Genomic DNA, 26,692 nt, shown 5'->3' with positions numbered 1-26,692 from the left:
CCTTTTTTTTTTTTTTTTTTTTTTTGAGATGGAGTCTCATTCTGTCACCCAGGCTGGAGTGCAGTGGTGTGATCTTGGCTCACCTCAACCTCCACCTCCTGGGTTCAAGTGATTCTCCTGCCTCAGCCTCCTGAGTAGCTGGGATTACAGGCATGTGCCACCACACCTGGCTAATTTTTATATTTTTAGTAGAGATGGGGTTTTACCACGTTGGCCAGGCTCAGATCACCTGATCTCAGGTGATCTGATCTCAGGTGATCTGCCCGCCTTGGCCTCCCAAAGTGCTAGGATTACAGGTGTGAGCCACCGTGCCCAGCCTGGATGCCTATTCTTAACATCTGATCAAAAGGTAGCGAAGACAGTGTTCTTGCCTCTCCCCGCCCATTCCACTTTCTAGACACGTATGCAAGAAAACTCAACCTTCCCAACAGAGAAAAGAAATTATTTTTCTAAATAAATCTGTGACATTTAAAATAAACACAGTGGGAGGCTCTACCATTATAAGGAAACATCCCCCTTTAGAATTCCTAATTTTGAATGGTACTGGGAGCTTCACATGAGTCACGGATCTGAGACTTTGTTTCATTTCATTGTAGGCCAGAATCCAGCCATTTTGCAACCAAGTGATCTGACGTGGCTGTAAAGGGCCATCGCTCCATGACTCCAGAATGTCTTATAAGGCCTAAGGCACAAGTCTCAACCTGCTATTGGTGGAGTTTACCAATCACTCAGCCCATCTCATTCATTTAACTCACGTTTTTTGAGCACATTTCAATAAAGGGAGAGGTAGAGATGTAAGGTCATTCCTAATAGTGATGGGCCATGAAGGAAATAAAACAGTAATGTCACTGTGAGTGAGGGGAGGCTCCTGAAGGCTGGGGAGGCAGGTGGAGACAGATGTGTGTTCTAGGACCAGATAGTCAAGAAAGAGTCTGCCATAAAAAGATGTGGGGAAGAATGTACTAGAATGAGGAAACAGCACATGCAAAGTCCCCGGGACAGGAACATGGTCGGTATAGTCTTATATCAGGATGTCTGGGATTGAGTAAACAATGGAGAAAATGGCAGGTCAGAGAAGTAGTGAAAGGCCAGATCGCAGAAAGCCTGGTATGCAGGCCCTGGCAGCAAGGGGGTCAAACAGTGTTTTGTTTTTTTTTTAAATAGAGTCTTGTTCTGTCACCCAGGTTGGAGTACAGTGGCGTGCTCTCGGCTTACTGCAACCTCTGCCTCCTGGGTTCAAGCGATTCTCTTGCCTCAGCCTCCCCCAGTAGCTGGGATTACAGGTGCGCGCCACCATGTCCAGCTAAATTTTTGCATTTTTAGCAGAGATGGGGTTTCACCATGTTGGCCAGGTTAGTCTTGAACTCCTGACCTCAGGTGATCCACCTGCCCTGGCCTCCCAAAGTGCTGGGATTACAGGTGTGAACCACCATGCCCAGCCCAGACTGCATTCTAAGATGGAAAGCCAGGGGAGGGTATTAAGCTGGGGAGTGGCATGATCTGATTTGGATTTTAAATGTATCACTCTTTTGAAGCACATTGGATAGGGATGAGGGAGTAAGAGCAAAAGCAGGCTTTCAGCCGGGCACAGTGGCCCACATCTCTAACACTTTGGGAGGCCAAGAAGGGAGGATTGCTTGAGCCCAGGAGTTTAAGACCAGCCTGGGCAATGCAGTGAAATACCATCTCTACAAAATACAAATTAAAAAAAAATTAGCTGGGCATGGTGGTGCGCACCTGTGGTCCCAACTACTTGGTAGACTGTGGTGGGAGGATCATCTGAGCCTAGGGAGGGGTAGGCCGTAGTGAGCCGGGATTGCACCACTGCACTCCAGCCTGGATGACAGACCCTATCTCAAAACAAACAAAAGGCTGGAACTCGTAGCCAGTTATCAAAGAAGCCCCAATGTCTTCAACCTCTTCTGTGATTGTTCCTTTCACCTTCTCAATAGGACTGAAACCAGCTCTCCCTCGAGGACACAGCTTCCCCAACCCCCTCTCAAGGCCTGGCTGCTTCCTCTCCCTCATCTACGTGTCCTACTTGTGTCTTACAGCCTCTTCTGGAAGATCTTTCTTCTCTCTTTCCAACGCCTCCTCCCCAGCTTCGAGGAAGCTCAATCACATGCCATCAGTGCAAACCACCTCCCCATGCATTCAGCTCAAACCAGCCCAGGCCCCTCCTCGTTGTGATCATTACAGAACACCCCAGCCCCAGCCATTTTCCTTTGTTCCTCGAACATGTAGCTCCTCCCTCTCTTGGTGACTGTCATGTCCACACAGATGACGGAGCCATTCAGTACTCTGGTAACCACCTCAGTTTCTTGACCCCTCTCTGCCAATGATCTTGACAATCATATGGCAGGCCTTGTCATTGCCAATAACTCCACCCCTCCATGACCTCAATATCAAGCCACCATAGTCCAACAATTCCCCTTTCCAGTTCTCTAGTTCCAACAATTTTTCTTTTTTTTTGACAGGGTCTCACTTTGTCACCCAAGCTGGAAAGTAGTGGCATGATCTCAGCTCACTGTAACTTCTGCCTCCGGGACTCAAGCAAGCCTTCCACCTCAACCTCCCGAGTAGCTGGGATGACAAGCGCACACTACCACACCCAGCTAATGTCTATATTTTTTGTAAAGATGATGTCTTCACCACGTCGCCCAGGCTGGTCTCAAACTCTTGGGCTCAAGTGATCCACCCGCTTTGGCCTCCCAAAGTGCTGGGATTGTAAGCGTGAGCCACCACGCTCGCCCCCAGCAATCCTGAAACTCAACTTCAACCTCCAACACAGACTCTGCCATCTTTCCACATCCCTACCCTCATCAGGTCCTTACTTCCCTCCTTAGAGCCCAGAGGCCATCATTATATGAATCAAATCCACATCAATATCGTCATCCATCCCTTACATGCTCCCTCAACTCCCCGGCCACGCTCTCCCCTCTTGATGTATTTTCTGGCAAAGCCCCCACACTGGCGAAAGCTAACTTTTCTGAGCCTACAGCTACACCACCGGAGCTGAACACAGCTTGAGAAAGACAAAGCCACTCACTTCAAACACAAGACCACCAACCTCAAGTGGGCCCCAATGCTGCCTGGCCACTGTTCTGTATTTCCTTACTCTGTTCTCTCTCCCACTCTTCCAGTCCACTCCTCTCTCTTTTTCTCCTTACTCTCAATGGCCTTAGGCCACTGAAAGTAATGTGAGCAACAGGAGAAGACTCCACACAGGCCTCTGCCACCTCCCTGTGCTAGGGCCCAGATTCTCTACCTTTCCTCCCATCACTGAGGATGAGGGGCCAGTGGTCCTTCCTGTCTGAGGCTGGCCTCCCCGCTGCCATACCAGGTCCTATTTTCTTCCACCTGCTGAAAGACAGCACTCCACAACCCTCCTCTCTCCTGTATCATCCTTCTCTCCCTCTCTGAAATTTTCCCAACAGCGCAGACGTGCACTGTTATTTCACACATCTTAAAAAGACGAAGCTCTTTGGACTCTACTTTCTCCTCTAGTGTCTGCTTCATTTTTTTTGGCTGCCTTTTTCAGTAAGGCTCCTCTAAGCTGTCCCTGCTTAAGGTCTTATCTTCCCATTGTCTCTTGTGGATTGAGTGCCACTCCTAACAATGACATTCCCAGCAGTCCCCCATTGTCACCTGCTAAGTGCCATGGATTCATTCTTTTCTTCTCCTGCTTGACCTCTCAGCTGAATCTGACCCAGCGGATCTGATCGCTGCCTCCTCCTTTCTTTCCTTGGCTTCCAGGAGACCACCCTCTCCAGTTTTTCCTGTTCCCCTTCTGACGCTCCCTCCTTATTTTTTGTTCTGTTTCCCTTTCTTCTCCCCAATCCCTAAACACCACAGCCCCTCAATGCTCAGTTCTCAAACTTCTCTCCTCAATCAATGCTCACTCCCTCATCTGGTTTTAAGGCTTCTCTAAGTACCATCTAAAATACTACCGACTCCCAAATTCATATCACTGGCTTGGACATCTCCCACGAGCGCCAGAGCTGAGCTTGTCAATGCAGTAACCACTAGCTCCATGTGGCAATTTAATCACCACCATCGTCGCCACCATTATCGAATTGACTCCTGTACACAGCTCTACAAATAGGCAGGGATGCTACATAAATGAATGGATCTAAAAGATTATGGCAAGACTGCTCAGTGAGTGTGCAACAAATAAATCCTGTTCGTGATCAGTGAATTATTCATGAGCATTTTCCTGGCCCTTGCTTCGTTTGTCTGCCAGTGACTCTGACGGAAACAGCCCGGTAAGGAAGCGTAGCAAATGGCAGGGCCAATTATTCTTCCTGCTACAGCTCGGATTGTGCCTTCCCCCGTGAACTCTTAATTAATTCCATCCCCATATTTTTCGTTTGTTTCCTAAACGTCTTGCTTGTATTGCGTTTCCCTCCTCTCCCTTCATTTCTCTTGGCTGCCTCCCCCACCGGTCCCCAATTGCCTTCCTCCCCCTCTTTTCTATCCCCAAACGGTCCGCTGGTTCAGCCTTCAGCATCTCTCCACCTGCTCTGCTCTTTCTTATCCTTTTCACCTTTAAAAACTGAAAGCACCAAACTGACAGACACTGTTATGGTTCCCCCCCTCCTGCCTGAGCTGCAGCGAAGGCTCTCTTCTTTGCTTCTCAGGCAAGAGCCCCAGTACTGGGTTGCCATGGTGACGGCGAATCCAACCAGGCCAGGCCCAGCGACGCTAGGAGACTGCCATGGCGGGGAAGCCGCTCCGAGTCGCCCCTGAGCCTAGATGGGTCGTGAACATCGTCATTCCAGACCAGGCTGGGCAGATTCTGCCCGGAGACTGAGACTGTACATCAGGCCCACAGCTGCGCGGCACATGAGGAGACAGCGCCATCAATAACGAGGCTTCCGCGGAGCGAACAGAATACATGACATGATGGGGATTCATCTGAAAAATTTTCAAACATCTCTATTCTTTTATCTTCTCGGAGGGGGGACCTTTCGCCTCTCTCTCGAGTCTTGGCGAACTCTGGAGAAAGTAAAAGCCAAACCTGCCTGCTCTCGCCCCTGCTCCCGAAGGCTGCACACCTGCCCCTCCCGCCCGCAGACTGGGGAGCCCCCGGGTCCAGCGATTGAATAGCACGGACACGGCTGGAAACATCGTTGGGAATTCATTAGGATTGCACAAGGAGATTTTAGTCGAGGAAGACATCAGTTCCCTCAGGTCACTGGAACGGATCGTTAAAGTAGGGCAACAAGTGTTCTGCCGCATGAGGCTTTCGAAAATGCGAGTTGGTGAGAAAGAATTCAGGAGATACCTTTGTAGCGAATGGCACCAACCGCAGTGAGGATCTGTGGCTGTTAAACACTCCGAACAGGATTTATGTTTATTGCAGTTTGCAACACGAATTCTCCTCACCTAAAAAGAAAGAGGACAGTGGTTCAGACGGAGTTAAAAGCAACAGCAGGAAAACGACAACACCTTATCTGACAAAGGCCAAAGAGAGCCTATGGATCAACCTGGGCTCAGAACACCTCCATATCGGTGCGGGGCAGCGGGTCTCAAGTTCTAGGACACGAAGTCGTTGTATGGGGATCACCTGGGGAGCTTCTGACAGTGCAGATTCCCAGGCCTCTGCCACAGAGGCTCTTGCTAAGTGTGGGGGCGGAGCCTAGGAATGTGCATTTTTTTATTTAAAAAATTTTTTTCTTAAAGACACAGGGTCTCACTATGTTGCAGGAGCTGGTTTCAAACTTCTGGGCTCAAGTGCTCCTCCCACCTTAGCCTCCCAAAAGTGCTGAGATTGCTAGTATGCACCACTGTGTCTGGCCAGGAATCCGCATTTTTTGTTTTTTGTTTTTTTTTGAGACAGAGTTTTGCTTTTGCTGCCCAGGCTGGAGTGTAATGACACAATCTATGCTCACGGCAACCTCCGCCTGCCAGGTTCAAGTGATTCTCCTGCCTCAGCCTCCTGAGTAGCTGGGATAATAGGCATCTACCACCACACCTGGCTAATTTTGTATTTTTAGTAAGTAGAGACAGGGTTTCTCCATGTTGGTCAGGCTGGTCTTGAATTCCTGACCTCAGGTGATCTACCCACCTTAGCCTCCCAAAGTGCTGGGATTACAGGTGTGAGCCACCATGCCCGGCCAGGAATCTGTATTTTAAGAGCTCCTTCAGGTGAATCACATGCAATTAGGTTTCCAATCTGCTAATGATGATTTCCATTGGGATCGTGCAATCAGGTTGCCTGGCTTTCATACAGAGACAGTCCATGTGAGGCCAATGGCATTTTGGAAATGAGCATTTGGGAATAGCAAAGGCTCTGCCCCAGGAGTGTCAGCAGGAGGTTGGCACTTAATATGGAAATGCAGAGGACCAGGGGCTAAGCCGTTCCACACGCCTGCCAGGGGCAGCACCGCACCTCAGCTCTCGGCTTGCTTGCTCACACCCCGCCAGTGGAGTTGAAAATAAAAGAAACAGGGGGAGTAGCCACATCACTTCCCTATCCCTAGAGCTGCCTCTTGCGGTTGTCAGGAAGCAGCAGCCCACAAAGAGGCCACCCCAGCTGGGCAGGCCCAGACATCTAGGCAGCCAGTCAGAGCCTCCAAGCCGGGTGGTAAAAGGCAGGGAGTAGCTGAGCATCACACCACGAGCTTTCTGCAGGCAAAACCACACAGCAGGTAGGAAGGGAACTTGTAGAACTCCTTAGGCCAGGAAGTTGTGCATGCTAGAAAGTATAAATAATTTGTTTAGCAGGTTAGAGACGTAAAGAGTTCTAGAAGGGAGCTCTCTATTTTCCTCTATTTTGTGAGGAAAACAGAGACTATCCTGAGGTGGATCATTCACTTTCAAGTTGACTTCCCGGAGGATAACCACGCCCTTCCATTCCATAGTCCCCGACACTGCTGACTGATGCAGCCGGCAGTCCGTGGTCCTGAGCCAGAATTAACCAGAATGTGGGTATTTTTCCTTGCAGTTCACAAACACCTTTGTAACAGTGGAGCATTTAATAAGTGTCATGCAGTCTCTCTAACCTTGTTTCCTCATCTGTAAAATGGTGATGGCTCTTCCGACTTCATGGGGTTATTACGAACCATTGTCTGACAAGTACTAAATGTTCCATAAGTATCAGTTACTGCTATTATACAAGAAAAGGGGTCCACGATCCAACAAATGTAAAACCTTAGGCTGAAAAGCAAAACAGGTTTCCTTAGCACAGGGCTTCTAAGAGCCTTTGAATATGCTGAGCCCCACGGCACTCCAGGAGGAGTAACAGCTGGTCATGGGACCACTTTTGCTCAGAACATTCTGTGGAATATGGGCCTCCAGAACACTCTCTGAGAACTATTACTCAGTGTATTTAAACACTGAGCATAGTAAGTAACAGCTGGTCATGGGACCACTTTTGCTCAGAACATTCTGTAGAATATGGGTCTCCAGAATATTCTCTGAGAACTATTACTCAGTATATTTAAACATGCAAATATAACTCTGTATAAGAGGGAGGACACTGGCCAGACATGGTAGCTCATACCTGTAATCCCAGCACTTTGGGAGGCCAAGCCGTGCAGGTCATTTCAGGCCTGGAATTCAAGACCAGCCTGGCCAACCCCATCTCTACCAAAAGTACAAAAATTATCTGGGCATAATCCCAGCTAGTCAGGAGGCTGAGGCAGAGAATCGCTTGAACCTGGGAGGTGGAGGTTGCAGTGAGTCAAGATTGCACCACTGCACTCCAGCCTGGGCATCAGAGTGAGGTTCTGTTTCAAAAAAGAGAGAGAGGGCTGGGCAAGGTGGCTCATTCTTGTAATCCCAGCACTTTGAGAGGCCAAGGTGGGTGGATCACCTGAGGTTAGGAGTTCGAGACCAGCCTGACCAATATGGTGAAACCCCATCTCTAATAAAAAAAAAAAAATTAGCCAGGCATGGTAGCGTGTGACTGTAGTCCCAGCTACTAGGGAGCCAAGACAGGAGAACTGCTTGAACCTGGGTGGTGGAGGTTGTAGTGAGCCAAGATCGCGCCACTGCACTCTAGCCTGGGCGACAGAGCAAGACTCCATCTCCAAAAAAAAAAAGAGAGAGAGAGAGAGAGGACACTAAATACTACATTAGACCTGTTCTTCTAATTTAATAACACACCTTGGTGACTATTCCACTTTAATGCATATATCTCCATATGATTACTTTTAGCGGCCCCATATCATACCATCTTACGGATATTCCTTAGTTTATTAGTTTGGCTTTTCCTATCTCCCCAAGAATCTAGGAAAGAGCTTTTTTTGGGCTTTGTCTCTTTAGGGGTTATATTTGCTTAGCCAGAGTTCAAATAATAGAATCTCTAGCAGTAATCCTAAATGAAGAATGCAGGGCTAACGGCTTTGATGCCCAGTCAAAAGCTCTCCTCAGGACTTTAGGCTTTGATGACCAAAGATTGGAACTTTTTGCTTTCTAGAAAGTGGAAACCCATCAAGCACTGGTGGCTTTTCATAATAGTTCCCAGCCTAGAGTCCTGAGTTCTGAGGTTCCATTACTATCCATGAAGGAAGTAATGGGGGCTTATGAGCTATTTGCAATATTTCAAAAAACTGAATGGAAAAACATGCACGATGAAGCAAGATGTCAAGCATCTTTGCTTTGGGTTGGAATTTTATCAGCTCCATGTGGGAGCACAGTCAGTACTCTGACCAGCAGTTTTGAGATGCCCCTGATAAATAAACCCTGGGAATGGGAACTGTTACTTAATATGTGCAGTTTGTTGAGTAGAGAAAAGTCTTTCAAAGATGGGATCCCCAGGGAAGAAACACAATACGAAGTGTGTGAATGGTGAAGCAGATTGGCATAGGAGATTCTGTATGGTGAAGGACTGGCTTACAGACTTTGTGTGAAGATGTGGCCATCTCAATGCAGTCATTTTGATATCCCTGACTTTTCGATGTGCAAAGAACAATAACATCTTTATAAGAATACCAGAAACTACAAATTACTTGCACATCTTATCTGTGACTCAAAAAGCACATGTAGATTGCTGTCATTCTATTCTCCTTAGAATGATTGACAGGAAAAGGATGAAAAACCAGGGGTGGGCTGAGAGTATCCGTTGCATCCATTATATAAGTATGGAAGTCTCAATTATCTTTGTACTTTCTATGTTAAAATGGTCATAGGTCAAAACCATTGAGCCAAAGAATGTCCTGTTTTTACAAATTTTGGATTTAATATAATTTATCACAGGCTTTAGAATCAGGGTTGAATTTCTGTCCTAGCCCTGCAAAGGCTAACCTACAAATATATACATATATATTGATATTCTTGAACAAGTTATTTAACCTCTCCAAGTTTTAGATTCTTAATAGAAAACAAAGGTAACTCCCTCATTAAATTAATAACACATTTCTTTTTCTTCTTTTTTTCCCCTTTTTCAGACAGTCTCACTCTGTGGCCCAAGGTGGGGTGTAGTGGTGTGATGTCAGCTCACTGCAACCTCCACCTCCTGGTTTCAAGTGATTCTTATTCTTCAGCCTCCTAAGTAGCTGGGATTACAGGCATGTGCCACCATGGCCAGCTAATTGTTTAAATTTTTAGTGGAGACAGGGTTTCATCATGTTGCCCAGGCTGGTCTTGAACTCTTGAACTCAGGTGATCCGCCCGCCTTGACCTCCCCAAAGTGCTAGGATTACCAGTGTGAGCCACTATACTCGGCCTTTGTTTTCTTTTCTTTCTTTCTTTCTTTCTTTTTTTTTTTTGAGATGGGCTCTTGCTTTGTCACCCAGACTGAGGAACAGTGGTTCTATCACGGCTCACTCCAGCCTTAAACTCCTGGCCTCAAGTGATCCTCCTACCTCAGCCTCCCAAAGTGCTGGGATGACAGGCATGAGCCACTATGCCCGGTCAGTAACACATTTCATTAACATTGTTTCCAATACTTGTGTGTATGTGTATGTACACAATTCTATGCATCTAGACAGCGATCATGCAAAGAACAGTGACTAATTCATAGGAGAGACTCACTAACAATTAGTTTCTTTTTCCCTTCCCTTGGTGAAAGCACTTGGTAAAGATGAAGAGAATGTAAAAATATATTACGTTTATTTCAGTAAGCAGAAGCAAAAGAAAAGCCAAACCAGCCAGATAAATGAAGACGGGGAGGGTGAGCACCGTATATTTCCTGGTTCATGAATGTGTATGAGACTGTGGCCTGATATTAACCCCAAATTCCAAAGCCAGTCCCATTGGGTATATTCATAAATGCATCTAACCGTTTAGTGCCCACACAATAAACGTGTAAATTCAGTTACCTTGCTGATTATGTGCCCATTTGCAAGCACACCCTCCTCTGAAAAACTTGGCACTGGAAATATAGCCAATAATAAAATTGTCTAAATAGGTAATATTTCTTGCTTACTTACTGACAGTCAGTAAGGTTTTTAATTCCATGCCTGCGAACCACAGCGGGTCTCCTCAAAGCCTGGAGCACTGCTTAAACTCTGTAAAGTAAAAGCTTGGCTACTAGATAATGACATCAATTAAACCGTTTTTATTCATAAGTCAGAAGCAATAACTAGTATTACTACCTACCTCTTTCCCAGCTGTTAGATAAATGTAGATATTCTTCACAGGATCAGGAACAAGCTTGTAGAAAACAGGTGTCTCTTCTTTAATTTCATAGATCACCTCCGGACAATTTGAAGTCAAATTCTCACCAAGAATAACCTAATTTTTTTTTTTTCAAAAAGAGAAAGATGATTTCTATTCAATGCTTTGAATACTGGGGTGGCAAAACTTGTAACTTAATCATAAAGCTACTTCCATTCTCACTCCCTACAAATACTGGCTAAGGTACCATGCACCCTAACATTCTCTCACAACCTCAGTCCTCAACAAGGCTGGTAATAACAAGCATAGTATTTCTTCTTTTGTAAGGGCAAAGTCACGAAAAATGAACAAACAAAAAAAAGCCACTCTTCAAGGCCGGGGTAGTATCCTTATATGTGGAAACTTGCTGACCACAATTTCTGACCATGTCTGGCCCAATGGGAAGCCACAAGTGACAGCTTCATTAGTGCTGTCTCAAGAGAGACTGGAAATTAAAGGAAGTAGCTCCCACATGTATTTGCACAGGATACTCTGACTGTCATACAGTTTGAAGTGACCCAGATTAACTTGGCAGATACAGACAAACAGGTATGTGTTCACATATAAAATATATGCAAGTGTGGCTCAGGACTCAGTGGTTTTGAAATTGGACATACCTGACATCCTCATCCATCTCAGTCAACGAACATCTACCAAACACCCAGTATGCACTCAGCACTGTTCTGGATGTTTGGAAAATGGCAGTGAACAAAATGCAGAAGGGAGAGCTCCTGACCTCACAAAACTTACATTCGTGTGTGTGTGTGTGTGTGTGTGTGTGTGTGTGTGTTTGTGTGTTTGTGTGTGGTGGGGTGAGTAATGGCAGACAATTAATAAGAAAACAGTACATTATAAAATATAGTGGGGTCAGGGGTTAGAGAATATATGTTCAGGGTAGGTGTCACTGAAAAGGTGATATTTATTTAGACTTGCAGGAGGTGAGTTATTTTCATACTTGCACGAAATGTGTTCTTAAAAGCAGCCCTGCCCGCACAAAGTAACCAAAATGGGAGGAGGCCACGGTAGCTCCAGCAGAGAGGGGCAGAGAGGGGTGAGATAGACACCAGGGAAGGGTAATCAGGGGTCTTGCGGGCCTATGTAAAGAGCTTGGCTTTTTCTGTAGATGAGAGAGAGAGGAAGCCACGGCAGGGCTTTGAGTTGAGAAGCAAGAGGCGATGGTGAGAAGGCAGAGTTTGAAGTACGGGCATGAAGGCCCATGGGGAGACTCTAATCCTATAGTGCTAGAGAAATGTAACGGTGGTTTAAGCCTGGGTTTGCATCCTGCCTCCATTCTTTAAGTAGCTGCACTACTTTGAACTAGTAACTTACTTAATCTCCCTGGGCCTCAATTTTTTAATCTCTAAAATGGGGCTAATAGTGCCTTCCTTATTACAGTTTAGTAAGGATCAAATAAGAACTGTGAAAGATGCTTAGCACAGAATCAATACTCAATAGATAATAATCTATTACTAGATTGCAAGCTCCTTTTGGGCAGAAACCACGTCTATTTTTCTATTTTTTTTTTTTTTTTTTGAGACAGAGTCTTGCTCAGTCACCTAGGCTGGAGTGCAGTGGTGCGATCTCAGCTTCCTTCCACCTCCGCTGCCTGGCCTGAGACCATGTCTTCTTAATCACCTCTATACCTATCCCTTTGTCATCTTTGTACCTAACACAATTTGTACCCACTACTTTAAAAAGTGAAAGTGTTCAACATTTTGTCAGTTTGAACACATCCAGACAGATTATCTATATTCGTATCTCTACCACTGCAGGCATCAGCTACATTGGGTGCATGGTTTGCAAAAGAAAAAAATTGGCACCTGAGATTCTTTTTGGACAAAGTCTATCTCACACATCTACTAATCAATAACATGCCTGTACCCACATATTCTGATGGCAGTTAGGTATTTGCTGTTTAGCCAAAGGCTTCTTATCCATTTTGCACACAGAGGAACTTCCTGCATTCACCTCCCTTTTCCAGGACCTGGGCCGGAGTCTAGCATTGCCCTGCAATCGGTGACTTCCTTCCATGTGCTTGGGTCAGGCCCAGGTGGATTTGGTGCAAACAGTGGCTCACTTGAAGCCCTTGGCCTGCTCACCAAATTCAGCAGCAGCTTTGCAAAAGTCGATCTCACTCACCAAACATATTAAATATGACTTCTTAAAAGCTCTTTTTAAAACAGAAGCAGTTAGGTCCTAAGAGAGGTGGGAAACGTGTGTGTCTCAACGCATTTTAAAATGACTTTATAGCTGCCCTATCCAATATGGTAGCCACTAGTCACATAATGGATATTTAAATTTAAGTAAAAACACTAGCAACATTTCAAGTGTTCACTAGCTACCTATGGTGACTGGCTACCGTATTGGAGAGGACAGATGGAGAAGATTTCTTTTTTTTTTTTTTTTTTTTTTGAGATGGAGTCTTGCTCTGTTGCCGGGCTGGAGCACAGTGGCGCAGTCTCGGCTCACTGCAACTTCCACCTCCTCCCGGGTTCAAGTGATTCTTCCGCCTCAGCCTCCCAAGTAGCTGGGACTATAGGCGCATGCCAAACGCCTGGCTAATTTTTGTATTTTTAGTAGAAACGGGGTTTTACCATGTTGGCCAGGATGGTCTCGATCTCTTGACCTTGTGGTCCACCCGCCTCGGCCGATGGAGAACATTTCTATCATCACAGAAAGTTCTCTTGGCCAATACTGCTCTACAGAATCCTGACAGTGGAGCCACGGGGCAGGCACTGACCAAGGTATGGGCTTGCCAGGATTTGCCATCTCTAATTCATTAGCTGTATTAATCAGTTCAGATTCAGTTGACCTGGTTCTGGAAAGCAGTTATATAGAGGAAGAGAAACAGGAAGCCATTTTTTTAAACAAACATTGATAGAAATATTCTCAAGGGAGGGTCAAGAGAAGAGAAGCTGCCACCCCGGCATCTCTTCAGGAATTCATCATAGCAAAAGCATCATTGGGCAGCACGACCCATAATGCATCTTGCCAATAAAGTTGAACCAGAATCTAATCAAGTCTTTAGCGCTAACTTCCATTTAGCACTAGAAAGCAGGAGTAAATGATACCACGAAGCTAAATGATACCACGAAAAGCAAAAAGCCAAACACATGATATGAGCCATTCGATAGGGCAAAAAACCTGGCTTTTCAGTAAGTCAGTGGCAGGGAATAAAAGTAAGGGAGGAGACTGCTCTAGATAATAGACAGAACAACCAAATTTGGTTTGAGAACTTTGTACAGATACCAGTTTGAACAACACCATTTTAAATATTTTTTTGAATCAGTTGGGAATATTTCGTTACACGGACTGAACAATAAGTGATCCTAAAGAATTACTGATCATTTTGTTACCTGTGATCATGGCAGTATGGTTACAATTATTTAAGAAAATGACTGCAGTTCTTGAGAGAGGCATAACAAAATATATTGAGGTGAAACGACATTGTATCTGTGGGGTTTGCTTTAAAATAAGAATGTAAGTAAAAACATGCTTTACACCCCCACTCATCCATTTTATGTAAATTAGGAGCTGCATGGCAGTTTTTACTGGGGGCTTATTTTAGTTACTCCTGGAGCATCAGTGATACAGATGGTGGCACGTGGAAAGATCTAATTGGGTGCAACATTGATTTATTTATTTGTTACCTTGGAAATGAAGCACCAGTATTCGCTCTAGAACTCTGAATTATGGCAAGGAAGCCTTTCTTTTCTTTTCTTGCCTTTCTTTTCTTTCTTTCATTCATCTTTTAAAAAATTATCAGAGTGAAGCACCAGTATTCTCTCTAGAACTCTGAATTATGGCAAGAAAGCTTGCCTTCCTTCCTTCCCTCCCTCCTTTCCTTCCTCCCTCCCTCCCTCTCTCTTTCTTTTCTTTCTTCCTTTCTCTCTCTCTCTCTCTCCTCTCTCTCTCTCTTTCTTTCTTTCATCAAAGAGTTCTATGGTCCAGGGTTTTACCAATCAGTTTCTTAAAAAATCCACTTAGTGTGGTTTTCACTGAGGCTTGTCCTGATAGCCATAGATGCTGGGTTTAAATTAGTATGTTTCATCAATGGTGGAACCTCTCTAGAAGACAACTTGGCATGATCTATCAAAATTATAAAGCACATACCCTTGGACCCTGTAGCCCCTCATATATATATATGTGAAATGATATATATTCATTGTAGCATTGTTATAAAGAAAAGATTAAAACAACCTGAGTGTCCAGCAATAAGATACTGGTTAAGTAAACTATAGTACCAACAAGGGAATACTATTCAGCTATAGAAATAATTAGAAAGCTCCCTGGTATATTTAATGTGTTATATTAAATATGTACATATATTTGTAAATACACACATATATACATATACAGGTATTTTTACATATATAACATGTCTGTTTACTGTGTTTTATGTTTCAATAAAAGGGAGGAAGAATATCTTCACTCTTTTGCCTATAGACAGATATAAACCGTCTCTGGAAAGATACCCATGAAACTGCTATCATTGGTTGCCTTGGAAGTCAAGAACAGGTGACTTTCACAGAATATTTTCTTGGTTCTTTTGAGTTTTAAACGATATCAATGTATTACCTTAAAAATAAATATATACGCTGGGCATGGTGGCTTATGCCTGTAAGCCCAGCACTTTGGGAGGCTGAAGTGGGTGGATCATGAGGTCAGGAGTTTGAGACCAGCCTGACCAACATGGTGAAACCCCGTCTGTACTAAAGATACAAAAATTAGCCAGGCGTGGTGGCAGGTGCCTGTAATCCCAGGAGGCTGAGACAGAGAATAGCTTGAACCCGGGAGGCAGAGGTTGCAGTGAGCTGAGATCATGCCACTGCACTATAGCCTGGGTGACAGAGTGAGACTCTGTGTCAAAAAAATAATAAAAAATTTAAAAATTAAAAAAATACATATAATTTAAATTTTAAAATCCTTGAGGGTGAGTAACTCAAACTGTTTTCTTTTTGCTAGATTATGCAAACAATGCTCTCCATAATCCTAAGGACAGGACAAGAGGAAGTTTTAATTTTCACCACAGGGTCCCAAATGTGCTATGCAGAGTAGGGAGGGATTTCCGCTCCTGTGGCCCCTGGAGTCTCATCTCTCTCACAGACAAGATGATCTGTGTTAATATCGTCTCTCACCTCGCCCAAACCCCAGCCCACTGGCACTGATGGAACCCTTGGACTTTCTCACTGTAAACTCCATGAGAATATCAACACAGAGATAAAAGCCAACAAGACTGGAGCAAGGGAAACCTTCCTTCCTCAGCTCCATTTAGGCGGGCAGCCTCGGGAAAAAGAACATGATCAAGTGAAGCAATGCAGGAAGTAACGATGAGTCACAAAAATCCAAAATGGGTTGCATTTTGCATAAGAGAAAGCTCATCCAATTCACACACACACACACACACACACACTCCGTGGGCACGACGTAGATTTTTATCTATTGCTTCCAGGATACAAACATAATATAGATCTTATCTGAAGTCAATCTGAACCTTCTCCATGTGTATGCTTGTATACTCCTTCATCCAAGCCTCCAACATCACCTCCTCTGAGAGGCTTTCCCTGATCACTTCTCTGCTGAACACCTCTGTCACTCTCTACCCATCGCTCTGTTTTCTTGATAGCACTTAGCCCTATCTGAAGTGTCTTTATCACTGATTAATCCATTTGCTTGTTTTCTTTCTTTTTCTTCTCACCAGGGAAGCAGGGGCATTGTCTGTTTTGTTTACCTTTGTATATTCAGCATCCAGAATGGTGCCTGGCACATAAAAGGTGCCCAGTAAATATTTATTAAATAAAAAAACGACTCTATTAGCATTCAAGATTTTAAGGGGCTCTTTAGCTTTTTCCAGCTGAAGCCTGTGTAGAAAACAAATTTTCTCTGATGGAGAATTTCAGTTCCTGTCAATATATTGTTTATGCTGACGTCTTCCTGAAGCCTCATGGTAGACTATTAACTGGCCTAGGGATTTTTGTTGCATGCAAAACTCCCAACTACACTGCTGAAATTAACTGAGTGGAGACTTCCACACCATACAATTGCAAGACAGGCTCAAGACCACCCATGGGAAGGATACCATGGTGAGGAAAATGAGGGGGGAGAAAAATTAAACAAAAGATTCTATTTTTTGTCTTTATGATTGCCATGAGATGGAAACGCCACAGGTGTTCAAAAAGCTAAAATATTTTATGCCAAGTTTCATTTCCTATGGCTCTCTGTGGGGCTAACCAGTTGAAAGGCAAATAAGCCAACCCTTTCATTTATTATTATTTTTTTCCGTAAGTGGTTTCTGAGAAATGCTGGAAAGGAGACTTAAACCACACACACACACACACATATGCATGCCTACACACAAACATGCATGCCTGTGATGCATGCACACACACACACACACACACACACGAGAAAACAAGATAAGTATTTAATGTGCCTCAGTAGCTAGGAGTAACAAAGACGAAATATAAAGATTAAGGCAAATTTCTCTTTTGTTACCAATCTGCTTATTACCATGTGGATAGTAAGAGAAGCATACAGTCTGAACCACAAGTTCTAGATCTGTGGATTATTCGGGGACTAAAAGTTTCAAACTGTGCAAACTCATAAATCAGAATTAATAAGGTGGGGGGGAACTTGAAGTAGGCTTCACATGACATCCTAAACAGCCAATCAGTGAATCCACAGAAGAGTTTTGACACTTCCTGCTGTTTTTACTTTTTGGTCTGTTGGCTCAGCCATCCCCCAACTGCCCCACCACTTCCGGTCCCAGGTCCTGTCCTAGGTTCCCCAAGTTCTCCTATTCCTTGTTTGAACATTTTCTAGGTGGATAGTAGAGCTTGTTTTTACAAAAGATATTTTTTCTCTTACGTTCATTCAAAAACTTTCATAACCAGAGTCAAGGAGTACTCTTTAGGTAGCACACAGGTTTTGCTTCTGTTTGAATTCAGACAGAACTCTTTGGAACTGGTTTAATTTTACTGTGATTGCAATAAACCAAATCCATCAGCGGGGCCGTGTGCAGTGGCTCATGCCTGTAATCCCGGCTCTTTGGAAAGCCGAGATGGGAGGCTCTCTAGAGCCTAGGAGTTCGAGACCAGCCTGGGCAACATGGCAACACCCTGTCTATACAAAAAATCCGCCAGATGTGGGGGCACAGGCCTGTAGTTCCAGCTACTCAAGAGGCTGAGGTAGGAGGATCACTTAAGCTTGGGAGGCAGAGGTTGTAGTGAGCTGAGACCGCACCGCTGCACTCCAGCCTGGGCGATAGAGTCAGACCTTGGCTCAAAAAAAAAAAAAAAAAAAAAAAACCCGTTAAGCGGGACTGGAATTTTGAGAGCCACATAGGTAACCGGTCGACCCTAAGCACATAAGAAATACCTCAAGACTGGATATGGGGACAGGATAGAGCTGTGTGATACAGCTTCCTGTATCCTGAACCCTAATTCAGTCCCTGGGATGACAGGGAGACACTAGTCTCTTACTGCTGAAACCAATCAAAACATCAACTTGAATACAGGATTCCTACCTTTCCTACAAAGGAGCCCACTGGGGTAAAGCTGGGAAAATGCTTACATTAAAATGTTATTGCAAACCCTTTATAAACAGGATTCAGAGACCCCCTTGAACCACATGGAGCTCTACGAGGAGCGGGCTCTACACTCAGCTGGGTTGTCAGGTGGCCATCCCCAAATAGGAACAAACTAAATCACAGGGTTCCCGGCCCCTCCTCATGAAACCTCAACACCTGCATCTTGGTCTCAGCCCTTATACTCCAACCTTAGAAGGAAAATACAAAATAAAAACCAATTCCTCAAACTCTACTAAGCTCTGTTAGAGTTACTGCACTTTAGCTGGGGGCTAGAAGCTCGGACTCTGGGAACAGATAATTTTGGTTCAGAGCACCTTGAACAAGATACCTAACCTCTCGAAGCCTTGGGTTTTTCATTTATAAAGTGGAGATGGTGAGAGCATTGACTGGTAAGGATGAAACGAGTTAACCCGTGCAGACGCTGGTTCTAATGCGCAGCACACCGAGAGCTCAGAAATGTTAGCGATTCTTCTTCCTTGCCCACTGCCTTCTTATCTTTTATGCTTACAAGAAAGGTTAATGGGCATGCATAAAGTGACAAATTTCAAATTTCATGCATATTCCGTTATTACTTATTTGACCATCTGGAAAAGCTCAAAATATGCCATTCTGCCCTTGAAATAAGGATAACTTTCCACAGGCAACAGGGTCAGCTCAAAGGAATCCAACCCACATGATGGGCTGCGCCGTAATCTGGAGAAAGACACGGTGTGTGTTTACTGAAATGTGTCAGCTGCGCAACACGTGCAATGTGAATTCTCCAAGGCTGAGTTCAGCGTGGCCATACTTTTCAGCTGATCTCAGTGGAGACGCTGACAACTGAAAAATGACAGCATGCAATCATGTTCCGAAAGGAAGCAGGATGGGGAAATAACTGCAGAGGGTGACTAGACAGAACTCGCCTCACGACCATGGGACTGCACACTGATAAAATCAAAGAGCAGGTTAGATGCTCTCAAAGGACTCTTCGAGTTCTAAATTCCTTCGATTTTCCCAAAATCTTATAAAGGGACTTAGGTCGAAAGGCAAGAGAAGGAGGATAGCGAAGGTGCTGGCGTACTGTAGCCTTTCATTTCTTCACAGAGCATCAGCGAAATCTTACCTTTGGAGGTAATGCCGTCTTCCTTGGAAAACGTGTGTCTTTAAAGATACTTTTAAAAGTGATCCAGTACCTCAGCTTAAGTTCTAAATAATGTACCCAAATAATAGAATATGATATCATTATTTAAAAATACTGTTTACAAAGGGTTTGCAAGAACATTTTAACATAAGCATTTTTCCCTCACTAACTGAGGAAAAGGACGTAAAATTGGACGCAAAATCTGACCTCAACTACACAGAGAGTCCAAAATGCTGACAGCGGTTGCTTCTGCACAACACAATTAGGGGTAATTTTTTCTTTGGCATCCTCTCACCCCCGACGACTCGGCAGCTTTTTACATGAGCATATATTACTTTCACAATAAGGAAAAATTATTTAAATAACATGAGGATTAAAATTGCACCAAATTATATGAAAACTCATAGGATTTGCAGAGATTTAAGAAGTCCGGCTTTTACTGGTGGTGGTAAATAACAGCAGTTGGGCCCCAATCGCTGTTTCCTGACTCTCAATGAGGTATATATAACCGCGCCTGCCACGTGTCAAAATGCCATCAACTCATGATCACTCGGAAACTGATGAGTCAGGCTGTGGCTGCTCCAAGCCCTCTTTCTTCTCCCCCTCCTACTGTCTGCGTTTGGGTTGGGTTTTGTTTTTTGCCGCTCATTAGTTCCCCCACGCTGTGGCTTAAGGAGCCAAGCTTGTGTCTATCAGTGTCTTCCTTTCTAACAGTTCTGGTGACAGGCCTTGGCAAGGGAGAAGGCAAAAGCTTCTGAATAAAGGGATTTGAGGATTATCAGTGGCTTCTGAATCATCCGCACGATTCTGGGTCTTCAGGATTCTGGGTAAATTCAGGGGCTGCATCCAATAATCTGTACACAGGATACAGAAGGGAGGCTTGGGTATTACCGAGCTGCCCTAGGGAGCCTGGCGGGCCAAGTCAGCTCAAGCTCATCCCTCATACCCTTCTCCTGAGTGAGAAAAGTTCTCTCTTATTGGGGCCTGGCAGGGGTGAGTATTAATTTCCAAGAAGTTACCATGCCAGTGAGGTATTCCCTCAGACAGTCTGCCTTCTTCTCAGGCTGGGACTCTTTCCCGGGCCTCTACGAAGCCTGACTCGCCCCAGGAGCATGTGTCCCTCTACCCCGGCGCATGGACCCCTATCCTAGTGTCTCCCACTTGTCCCCGGAATGCTCAGAGAGTGGTTTCGATGTCTGCAGCACAGGCTGCAAAGTCAGTGTAGCATGGGGGATCTTAGTGCAGTCTGTGAAGTCATTCTGGGTTCATATCCCTGCTCTGCCCCTGTGTGACCCTGAGCAAAATCATCCCATTTCTCTGGGCCTCGATTCCCTCATCTGTCAAATGGGAATAGGAGGCCTGCCTCACTGGGTCAGGGAGAGGACTGAATTTGTTAGAAGATGTAGAGTCACTTGGCATCTAGGAAGCACTGTGGAAATGTTAACAGTCACAAAACAAACAACAAAAAACTGCCTTTGTTACTCAAACCCTTAAAAAAACATCAAGGCCACACAGGTGGCTTCTGAATGGGTACCCCATGCAGACCCCAAGGAGGTGGAGACTTCGGTGGGCCGCGGCCTCCCCAGCAGCGTGAGGCTGCAGCCTGGTGCCACTCACTGGTTGCTGCAACATTGCTAAAAGCTGGCCAGCTGCATGCAGACTGCTGGGGAACAAGCAGGACAGGCAAAACCAGGCCGTCCCATGGGAACTATTTATAGATGAGTGTTCCTTCACCTCCAATTCACCATGTAGCAGTTTGATTGGCTCGGCTTTGGGGAAACAGTGTTCTTGTCAAAACACTCGTCAAAAACATCCCAAATCTGAAGAGATAATTGGAGAGGAGGCCCAGAAAGGCTTGATGGAAACTCCTGCCAGGCAAATGGGTCCAATAAGCCTTACCAGGTTGGTGGCGCTACGGACGTCACCGAGTCACTTGTGTAGAATGACGGATGGGTATTTACCCTTCCCCAGGAAATAACGCTAACACAGCAGCAACGATGATCAATGTATATTTTAAAAGAATGTGCATACAAACAAACTCCCTCCCATATGTTACTGGGTTTCCTCCAAAGAAAACAGATTAAATCAAATGCCTACCAGGCACTCAGCACTGTATTAGGCTGCGGGAATTCATGGCCCCCTTCTCACGAGGCTTAAAATCAAGTTGGGAAGGCAAGACAAACACCAGCGATAAGGTGAGGTCTCCAGGCAAGGCATTTGGAAGGAGTCACAAGAAGGACCTCGATCATGAGTATTTCAGGAGATAAGAGAGGAGTAAGGTCACTCCAGGCTTAGATGTCATCAAAGAGGAGGTGGGGTTTGAGCTGAGCCAGAGCTTAGATACGTAAGGTTCCGTAAATAAGAGAAAAAAGCAAAAAGCATTTCAGGCTGGGGGTATGCTGTGAGCAAAAGTGTGGAAACAGGATCATATTTGGAAACAGGATCAAACAGGAACAAGTAAATAGGTTTGGCTCACGGATGGGTGGGGGTGGGGAATACATGTGCAGAAGACAGAAATAGAGACCATCAGAAGAGGAAAGGCTTTTTCTGGGTTGTCTAGTAGAACTGTATTTTACTGATAAGTAAATAGAGGCTCAGAGAGGTTAAGCAATTTCACCTAAACTCACACAGCAAGTGATCTATGGGAGATTAGTTGGGAAACAGATCTACTATTATTCAATTAAGAATCTGAGCTGAGAGTAAATGGACTGGCTGCAGAGAGGCAAAGGAATCTCAGTATTTTGTCATACAAATAGTGCAGATCCCGACCAGGAATATTATTGGAGACCACAGAAGATCTTCAATAAATGCTTGCTGATGGCATTGATAAGATGACCACTACATAACTTCAGACAATTTGGTATCTCTGATTTTATTTTCTCCTCCTCCCCTCTTCCCCTCTCAAAAGTGAATAAAAACCTGCACTTGACAGGGGTAAATCCATACAGTGGGGAAAAAATAGTCCTCTGAGATGAAAGTCAAGAGGAGTCTCAAAGGATTTTAGATCTCTAACCTCTCTGTGGTGTGTGTGGGTACAAAGGGCAGAAAACAAACCCCCTCCGTGGGTGGCAAGTGGGCTGGAGGGAAGGAACACCTGTTTTTTCTTCTTTTCAAGCCTTATAATCTATTATCTCTTTGAAGTTGTGAGAAATCAGGTGCTTTGTACATTTCCATGATAAAGGAGCTAGAACTAAAAGGTTACATGTCTTGGGAAGGTGAGTCAGGGTTGGTGTAGGGACCAGACCTCCGTTTACCTCACCCAAGCAGCTTATGAGGAAGGAAGGAAAAATATCTTGGTGCACTCCTGGGCAGCAAGGCAGCTGGTATTCATTACATGGCCAGGGGGCGTCTTACACACAGAATTCCAGGTTTTCTTACAGGTCATTTCTGGGAGTCTCTGAGGAGTTCACAAAGTTTTTGGTTTGGTCCCATGCATAACTCAGAAGCATTAAAAATTTTTTTTAAAGGCATAAAATGTCACTATTAAAACAGACATTTGAAGAAGGCACAGAAAACCAACCTTAAGTAATTGGCCACCTCCAGTCCCCAAGAATAAAACAGTCCTGTTCATTACCACGGTGCCATAAACGGATGTCAGGTCGGAATGGATCACGGTAGACGACGCGATTGGTTGGACTCTTTCAGGTGGATCCCCTTCTTTCTGAACATGCACACAAACGCACAAAAAAAATAATAACAATTTTTAACAACGATACTTCTCATTATACTGATAAAACGTCACTCACGCCCTCCTAGGCAGGATCCCATATACTTTTTCTTTTTTTCTTTTCTTTTTTTTTTTTTTTTTTTGAGATGGAGTCTCACTCTGTCGCCAGGCTGGAGTGCAGTGGCGCGATCTCGTCTCACTGCAACCTCCGCCTCCTGAGTTCAAGTGATTCTCCTGCCTCAGCCTCCCCAGTAGCTGGGACTACAGGCGCCCACCACCACGCCCAGCTAATTTTTGTACTTTTTTTAAGTAGAGACGGGGTTTCACCATGTTGGCCTCGATGGTCTCGATCTCCTGACCTCGTGATCTGCCCGCCTCGGCCTCCCAAAGTGCTGGGATTACAGGCGTAAGCCACCGTGCTCGGCCTACATTTTCTTAGATAAGAGTCCCTAGGAACAACCCTTCATTACCTTGCAAAATCACCATACCTGCCCAACCAAAGAAAGCCCCTGTTTATTACGTATGAACAGGTACTGAGTGCCAGAGTGAGCTGGCCACCTATTTAACACCCCCCAGCTGGTATATGAAGCTGAATTCCACTTTAGTGCCAAGAGACAGCCCACCGCAGAATTGGGAGGCAGACTTGGCTGTTTTCAAAATCCTGCCGCCAATTCATTTTAGCTAGGCGTTGGCTTCTGTGAGGTTAAACACAAACATTTCCCAAGATGTGACACGGACGATCCTATCGGGTGTGACGGCAGAAAGGAGGGATTCTGGGCTTACAAAAAGGGACCGCAGAAAGCCCGAAGATAGGGTCGCTGATTCAGGGGGGAAAAGGCAAATACGCAGTCGTGGACGATGGGTAGGATTGAGCCACAGAGCTAAGGAGGAACCAAGGCGAAGGGCTGGCCCTGGCGCTGATGCTTTTAAAGGGGAAAGCACAAAGCCTAACTCACAACCTGAAGGCATTTAAATTGTCTGAGGCTCTGAGCACATGTAATCACAGGCTTGCTCCTGATCATTAAACAAAGCCCCTCTTTAAACCCAGAGCAGAGACAGTGTCGACCAAAATGTCTTTTTCTTTTCTGTTGAAAAGGAATGAAGTGCTTCATGCTGCGTCCTGCCTTCAACGACAGGAAACTGAGTTTGTTACACAAATCTTTGGAAGATATGGAGCTAGGAAGAGCCGTTGCCGTCTGCAGCTACCGAACACAGTGTGATAGCACACTTTATCTGCCAGAGCTTAGTTCCCAACTGTACTAAGGTTTTTAAAGGCACATTGAAGTTGTAGCCAGGAAACTTCAGTAAGCAACACAGCAACTCCTAAAATCACCCTGTTTGGGGAGGGGGAGGTGGCCGCTCGGAGGCTAAGACTTATTAACTTCATTATATTATTGCCAACAGTGTTTATGTCTTTCAATTTATGTCTTATTAAATATTCATTATTTTTAAACCCACCAACTTTCATTAACATCTAAACTAAATGGATTATGGGGTAAATTGATTTCTGAAGCCTTTAAAGTGCCGTCTATATTTCTTTGTTGAAGTTGCGCTGCAAGGGAAAGATAAACCAGCAAGGATTCATCCAGTGCCCTGATCACTTTTCAAGCAAAAGATGTCACAACCTAAGAGAAAGCAACATTTTTGCATAAAATATTCTATAGTGAACTTGGTTTAAGAAGATTTGGGGAAAGCTCATTAGAGTATTTTTTTTTTCTTGTTGAAAGATACTTTTCATTTAATATGGGAAGATGAGGAGCTGTCCTGTGAAAATTGAAGGGAAAAAAATTATCTGTGAGTCTAAGGATTGAAACAATAGATCATTATTTAGATAAGGAAGCCTCATGACTATAAGCAGAAAAAGAAAAATCAGATGACCTTTAGGATTAAAAAAAATAAGTAAAACCACGCCACACATCTTGCTTTAAAATAAATCCAGAATTGTTCAAACGGATCAGCTGACCATGCTTGTTATTTTTATTAAATATCTGAGCACTGCAGAAAGGCTAAGGCGGAGAATAGGGCATCATGTCTGCCCTGGTATCCGGAATGTTCTAATGTCACTATCTCTGGCTGGAGGATTCCATTCCGCTTCATGTCACAACAGAGAAAAAGTAATGGATGTGGACTGCAGGTTATCCACAGGGTCCAGATGGGACAGTGTACATCCAGGTTTGGTATACAGTAGGTGCTTAACACTGTACCTGTTCTAATTCACCAAGAACCATAGGTAGCTATTCCTGAGGTGGGATGAGAGATCCTGTTTGTAAAAGACTGGCTCCAAAAACACAGAGGCAGCTGAAAGGGAACAAGGAGAAATCTGTCCGAAATTACCATCTCACCCTTCCTGGTGTCCTTCTGTGATTTCTGGCTGCCCTCAACAATTGTAGTTTTTTTCTTTTTTGAGATGGAGTTTCATTCTTGCTGCCCAGGCTGGAGTGCAATGGCGCAATCTTGGCTCACCGCAACCTCTGCCTCCCAGGTTCAAGCGATTCTCCTGCCTCAGCCTACCGAGTAGCTTGGATTACAGGCATGTGCCACCGTGCCTGGCTAATTTTGTATTTTTAGTAGAGACAGGGTTTCTCCATGTTGGTCAGGTTGGTTTCAAACTCCCGACCTTAGGTGATCTACCCATCTCAGCCTCCCAAAGTACTGGGATTACAGGCATGAGCCACCCTGCCCAGCCTGTAGTTTTTTCAAAGTAAGTCTGGGATCAATAGTATAGGTAACTGAGGGGAGAGGATTGCATGAGGCCAAGAGCTGGAGACCAGCCTGTCAGCAAGACCCTCATCTCCACAAAAATAAAAAATTAGCTAGGTGTGTGGCACACACCTGTTGTCCCACCTATTCAGGAGGCTGAGGCAGGTGGATCGCTTGAGTCCAGGAGTTCCAGGTTACAGTGAGCTATGACTGAGCCACCGTACTCCAGCCTGGACAACAAAGTGGAAGCCTACCTTAAAAAAAGGTAGCAAAGGTAAGTGGTGCAGCCATTAAATCAACATTCTCAAATCTGAGAGAACACACCACCCAGGACTCATTTGCATTTGAGCTTGGTTCTCACCCACTGGGTGACCTGGGCAATTAATTTAATCCTGTGAGGGGTTGGCTTTCTAAACCATCTAATAAGGCTGATGTGTCTGACTGCCAGGGTGGTTACAAAAAAGAGATGATAATAGTAGTAATAAGAATACCAGCTAACATATATTAACACTCACTGTGTGCTACTTTGAAGTATTTTATCATCTTACCTAATAAAGACAGTGTAGCATAGTGAGCAGGAACACCTAAGTTTGACTCCTGGCTCTGTCACTTTTTAGCTAAGTAATTTTGTACGTGTGATTTAATCTCTCGGTGACTCAGGTTCCTCCTCTATATGGTGGAAATGATGTTAACAGCACAGAATTTTTATGCCACAGACTTTTTATGAGGACCGGATGGGCTAGTGCATAAGCCTCAGTAACCCTTAGAACAGTGCTTGGCACATAGCAACACATAACCCATGCTTGCTATCATCACTTCATTTAAAAATGCACGCTACTGCCACACCCACGGCAGTTATTTCCTCTTTGCCAAGAAGAACCCTAATTTTGTTGAGATAGCAAAGAACCCAAGCCTGGTGGAAGCCATCATTGGGTCAAGCCAAACGGCAACTCCAATCCCTATTGCCAGACATTGGCTTTCCTAACCCTTAGAGCTAAGGGTGGTCATATGA

At 44.7% G+C, this 26,692-nt stretch overlaps 1 protein-coding gene across 2 annotated transcripts in view; it reads right to left on the bottom strand.

The window, feature by feature from the left end:
- Positions 1 to 26,692, bottom strand: part of PLXNC1 (plexin C1) — a 158,709-nt gene that overhangs the window by 113,977 nt on the left and 18,040 nt on the right. For both annotated transcript variants that reach the window (XM_032297975.1, XM_032297982.1), the window contains exons 2-4: positions 22,834 to 22,974; positions 10,549 to 10,683; positions 5,288 to 5,388 (exon numbers count right to left, since the gene is read on the bottom strand). In XM_032297975.1, the coding sequence (XP_032153866.1) occupies positions 5,288 to 5,388; positions 10,549 to 10,683; positions 22,834 to 22,974 (377 nt within the window). The remainder of the gene's footprint in view (positions 1 to 5,287; positions 5,389 to 10,548; positions 10,684 to 22,833; positions 22,975 to 26,692) is intronic.

Source organism: Sapajus apella, unplaced genomic scaffold (genome assembly GCF_009761245.1).
Source record: "Sapajus apella isolate SASKATOON/1434 unplaced genomic scaffold, GSC_monkey_1.0 scaffold2, whole genome shotgun sequence".
In the NCBI taxonomy this organism is placed as follows: domain Eukaryota; kingdom Metazoa; phylum Chordata; class Mammalia; order Primates; family Cebidae; genus Sapajus; species Sapajus apella.
Note: the sequence above shows the minus strand (reverse complement) of the source record. Positions and strands in the feature narration are given on the sequence as shown.